The sequence below is a fragment of the Austrofundulus limnaeus genome, unplaced genomic scaffold (genome assembly GCF_001266775.1).
Source record: "Austrofundulus limnaeus strain Quisiro unplaced genomic scaffold, Austrofundulus_limnaeus-1.0 Scaffold132, whole genome shotgun sequence".
NCBI lineage: Eukaryota > Metazoa > Chordata > Actinopteri > Cyprinodontiformes > Rivulidae > Austrofundulus > Austrofundulus limnaeus.
In genome coordinates, this window is record NW_013952534.1 from 791,904 (window position 1) to 797,455 (window position 5,552).

Genomic DNA, 5,552 nt, shown 5'->3' on the forward strand with positions numbered 1-5,552 from the left:
GAGTTGCCGCCATGTGATTGGCTGATTAGAAATTAAGTGTTAACGAGCAGTTGGACAGGTGTACCTAATAAAGTGGCCGGTGAGTGTATGTTTTATTTGTTAGGCTGGTTTCTTTTTTAAAAGACAATTTTATTCAAAAAGATTATATTCAGATGGTTTCAGCTCATATAATCATTTAAAATGATTAATTTTTCATATTTTATCATTTATTGAATTACATTTATCCCAGAGCAGTTGTGTCACAGTTTGATTCTAAAAATAAACAAGTTTAGCACATCAAGAACATTGCTGTTATCATAAATTGTGAAGAATGAAATTTGTGGATCTTTCTGATAAATTACAATAACATTTAAAACTCATTCATCTAGAGAACATGGCATGTTTTTATTTTTTATTTTTGGATGGGGGGGGTGGACGTTAAACAGAGACTCATCTTTGCTTTGATATGGGGCAAATAAATGTTCTGTTAGAGGTAATATGGTTAGACAAACTTGAACAGTGAATCTCACAGAAAGACTCACAGCCTGCGTCTCTCAGGAGGAAAGAGTTTAGTCACTGACGCAAAGTTGGACAGATCTGTTCGATAACAACCCTCTGAACATATATTTAATTTAAAGTTAGGTTTTAGAGACCAAAGTCTCTGGTAATTCAGGAGCAAAGTGCAGGAGGAGATGTCTGATCGATGCAGCCGCTGCTTCCACAGTCTCTGCTGAAAACTGCTCTCACTGAAAGTCCCGCCCTGCTCTGCTCTGATTGGATAAAATGGCTCTGGAGTTCGTCTGATTCGTTGAAAGCAGTGTCCGCTTAATCCTTACATCAGGGCCCCGCTGACCTCCTCTCACAGAACAATGATCCAGTCACACCAGTGAGGCTGGATTTTTTTGTTTTGTTTTGTTTTGTTTTGTTTGTTTTTAAGAAATCAGGTCGCATTGCGACCCTGCAAGCTGTTGTTTTCACAATCTCAGGTACAATCTTACGCAAGGGAGCTTTATGACGTTCCATCTTGTGTGCTATTTCTTTTTTGATCGCACATGCGCACCTGCGCACCATTTATGTGCATATCCATGTTAAAAAAATTAACCACCAAATAATGACCAATCATTAGCATAGATGCTAAAACGCCAAGGAAAAGCTAATTCTATTAGCTAGTTTTTTCACACTCACAGCAGGGACCCAAACTTTATACATAAATGCAACACTTAAAAGTTATTACAAAAAGACAGTCAAGATCCAATAACTTTAAGTATTATTCACAAATAATGTGCGCATGGCAGCCTCGCTTCTGTCAGTGTGCCCCAGGGCAGCTGTGGCTACAGTGTAGTTTGCCATCATCAGTGTGTGAATGTGAGTGTGAATGGGTGAATGTCTGTTAGTGTAAAGCGCTTTGGGGGTCCGGAGGGACTTGAAAAGCGCTCTATAAGTTCAGTACCATTTACCATTTACCATTTACAAATGTATATTTTTCAGGGTTTGCTGTGATATGTTTTTACTACAAGAAGCTACGGTAACTCTGTATAAAGGGATCCATGATTAGTTTTAACATTAGACTTTATTTAATAAACATGTATTTTAACTGTAAAATAAAGGCTGTAAGAATACTGAAACTAAACTAAAAGTTTAAAAATATATTACACGGACGGGGCCATTTTATTTACATGCAAAGCATTCTGGGTAAATGATGACGTGGATAGGTCCTCGGTGCGAGGCTGCTAGCGAGCTATATCCACCCTGAAGTTTAATCTTGGACAATATATGATGATCGACTCTTTTAGATGAAACCAGAGAGCGTTGACAGAGAGGAGAAGGTAGAAATAACTCAGCCTGTAACTGAAAATATAGATGGAGGACAACAGAGCTGCTTCATGGAAGAAGAACCTCAACTTAGCCTGTTAGCTTTAGCATTAGCCCCGAACCCATCACCATATATGGCTGTGTCTCAATTCAGGGGCTGGGTCCTCATGAGTGCGCATTTGTCGGTTGCATATGTCACTGCCCTACGCGGAGGACTGTCCCAATTCGAAGGCTCCTCATCATGCGGCCGAGGAATGCGGCCGACAAACTTTCGAAATCTGAGGATGCATCTGTGTATTCTCACTGGCCGAGGATATCCCGGATTCAATGCGCAGGAAGCAAAATAAACAGAGAAACAAAGACGGTGGAGTTTTTATTTTTTTAACGAGTAGACGCAGTTTGGAAACTCACCACAGACCGAATAATTAGATTTTAAAAGTTTGTTTAGCAACTTAGCTGATGAAATTTACACTGCAATAAGATGTTAAATAAAAGAAAATGCAACTACAAGTTACGAGAATAGCCATAACATTACGAGATTAAAGTCATAACATTATGAGAATAAAATCGTAATATTATAAGATTAAAGTAATAATGTTATGAGAAAAAAAATCATAATATTCTTGCCTTTACATGAAAAAGCATGCAATCACTGCATTAAAATGAGGAATGTTGAGCAACTTGTCAAGTTGTTTTTAGTATTGCTTAAAATAAATAGTTAATCTTTTAGCACATTACCGGTAGTATCAAATTATCAGTAACAGGACATGGAAATTGTGCAAATGACTATATGATAAACTGAAACTGTATTGTAATTAATGGATGCATGATGATTTAGTCGTCATGTAGTTAATTTGGATGAAAGCATTTTAATCTAACAGTGACCCAAGTTACTGCAGGCTACTTTATAAATACAGATACACGTGGCTGTACACAGCAGATGTGAGGAAAATAATGAGGAAATGAACGGAAAATGGACACGTCATGTAGGATTATGACTTTTTAATCCCTTAATATTACGACTTTATTCTCATAATATTATGACTTTATTTTCGTAATAATTTAAAAAATCTGTGTGGCCCTAATACTCCGTTGTAGATACTGGAGCTAAACCTGAATTATTAATGTTTATTTATTCACGTGAAGTTATTCTTCCAGTAAAAAGACGTGTAAATACATGTTCCGACGCATTTTAAGTCCGACACGAAACTGATCACTATGGTAACGGGGGAGCACGTGGTCACACAAACTCAGGTGAAGCCGACGTGAGGCGAAGTGTAGACCGTCTCATTTCAGAGCAGTTTTGAGCAGCCTACCTGGCCCAGCGAGGACATGGCCAATGTGGCCCAGCTGAGACACAGCCATTGAGACACAGCCAATAATTTATATATTAGCTCAGCGCAACACATTCTCCTCTCGTCACTGAGGTCCTCCATCCACATGACAAGAGAGGGGAACGCAAAAATGACTCGGCCTGCAACTGAAAATATGGATTGAGGACCTCAAATTAGCTTGTTTGTCACGCTAGCGCCGAGCTAATACATATAAGGCAGTGTCGGCACTAGCACAAAGGCTAACAGGCTAAACTGAGGTTCTTCTTCCATGAAGCAGCTCTGTTGTCCTCCATCCATTTTTTCAGTTACAGACTGAGCCATTTCTGCCTGCTCCTCTCTCAACACTCTCTGGTTTCATTTAAAGGGATCCCCGATTAGTTGTAACATTAGACTTTATTTGATAAACATTTATTTTAACTGTAAAATAAAGACTGTAAAAATACTGTAGGCTGTTTAGTTTTTATAATTTTTAAATTAAAAGTTTAAAAATATATTACATGGACGGGGCCATTTTATTTACACATAAAGCATTCTGGGTAAATGATAACGTGAATAGGTCATCGGTGCGAGGCTGCTAGCGAGCTATATCCACCCTGAAGGTAAATCTTAGGCAATATCTGACGACTGGCTCTTTTAAATGAAACCAGAGAGCGTTAACAGAGAGGAGAAGGTAGAAATGACTCAGTCTGTAACTGAAAATATGGATAAAGGACAACAGAGCTGCTTCATGGAAGAAGAACCTCAGCTTAGCCTGTTAGCTTTAGCATTAGCCCCAATGCTATCACCATATATATGTATTAGCTCAAAGCTACACATTTTCCTTTCGTCACTGAGGTCTTCCATCCACATGACAGAGAGGGGAACGCAAAAATGACTCAGAATGCAACTGAAAATATGGATGGAGGACCTCAGTTTAGCTTGTTTGTCGTGCTAGCACTGAGCTAATACAAAGAGCGTCAGCACTAGCGCAAAGGCTAGCAGGCTAAGCTGAGGTTCTTKTTCCATGAAGCAGCTCTGTTGTCCTCCATCCACATTTTCAGTTACAGGCTGAGTCGTTTCTGCCTTCTCCTCTCTGTCAACGCTCTCTGGTTTCATCTAAGAGTCGATCATCATATATTGTCCAAGATTAACTTTCAGGGTGGATATAGCTCGCTCACACCGATAACCTATCCACATCATTTACTCAGAATGCTTTGCATGTAAATAAAATGGCTCCGTCCGTGTTAAAATTTATTTTTAAAAATTTACAAAACTAAACAGCCTACAGTATTTTTACAGTCTTTATTTTACAGTTAAAACAGATGTTTATCAAATAAAGTCTAATGTTACAACTAATCAGGGATCCCTTTAAGACAAACAGACCCACACAGCACATATTCATCCACAGAATAAATAAATTTGTGACATTTGAAAATTGACTCAGTTTTCCGTGTACAAAGTGAGATTCATCTATAAATAGGTTGGAGAGCTGGGATTTATAGAGAAAGCTTTATAAGACCTTATGGTCACACACATCAAAATCACTACTTAATCCGGAAAAGAGAAACAGAGGAACACTCCCACCCTCAAAGCCAGGCCTGTTGGGCCAAAAAAGGCCCAAATCTCAAAGACTGACTATGTTTGTGACACTTCCATGTGAAATATTTGCAGCCTCTTGAGAGCTGGTGATATTTGGGAGAGGAAACAGAAAAAGAGGAGCAAGGTGTTGTGTTTGCCGCCCTAACAAAAGAGCAAAGGCTTGTCAGGAAAAATATAATTCATCCTCTTTTTCAGTGTTGAGTGTTACACAGTGTTGCATCTACAATTATATATAAAAAAGAAAAGTTTGTCAGATTAAAACAAGACAAAGGAAATATTTTTAGACCTAAATAGTTTAAAAATATGTAATCCTTTGCTACTCTACCTGCGTGTGCTTCAGGGTGAACTGTCGCGTCACATACGCCAAGTTGCACTCCTCCGAGTGACACTTCACCCTCAAGTCACCGTAGTCCTTTACTTCCGGCGGATGCGGCCAGTACTGGTGGCACTTGGTCTGCAAAGCGTGTAACATCATCGACATGTTGCGTTACTTCTGGTGTGAGTCATCGGTCAGAAAACAGTTTAAGTCAGAAAAAAACAGCAGCTGATCTCTGCTCTCAAGAAATCAAACTCATATTCAACAGCATGCTCTAATGTACAGGGCGGTCCGAATAACAAAAGCGAATCATCAGGAGCAGGATGTGGACTAAACGTCAACCTGTGTGTGTGTGTGTGTATGTGTGTGTGTGTGTGTTTGTGTGTGTATGTGTGTGTGTGTGTGTGTGTGTGTGGGCACGCTTTTGCTACATTATGGGAACCATATTCCAGAAAGAGGAAGCCTCGTGGGGACTGAATGCACATCTTAGGGACCAATGCCCAGTTCCCACGGGTATGGATGCGAAGTTCGGG

General features: G+C 39.4%; 1 protein-coding gene across 3 annotated transcripts in view; it reads right to left on the reverse strand.

Moving 5' to 3' along the window:
• ptpn3 (protein tyrosine phosphatase non-receptor type 3) overlaps window positions 1–5,552 on the reverse strand; it is a 27,479-nt gene that overhangs the window by 6,882 nt on the left and 15,045 nt on the right. For all 3 annotated transcript variants that reach the window (XM_014015644.1, XM_014015642.1, XM_014015643.1), the window contains one exon: window positions 5,029–5,157. In XM_014015644.1, the coding sequence (XP_013871098.1) occupies window positions 5,029–5,157 (129 nt within the window). The remainder of the gene's footprint in view (window positions 1–5,028; window positions 5,158–5,552) is intronic.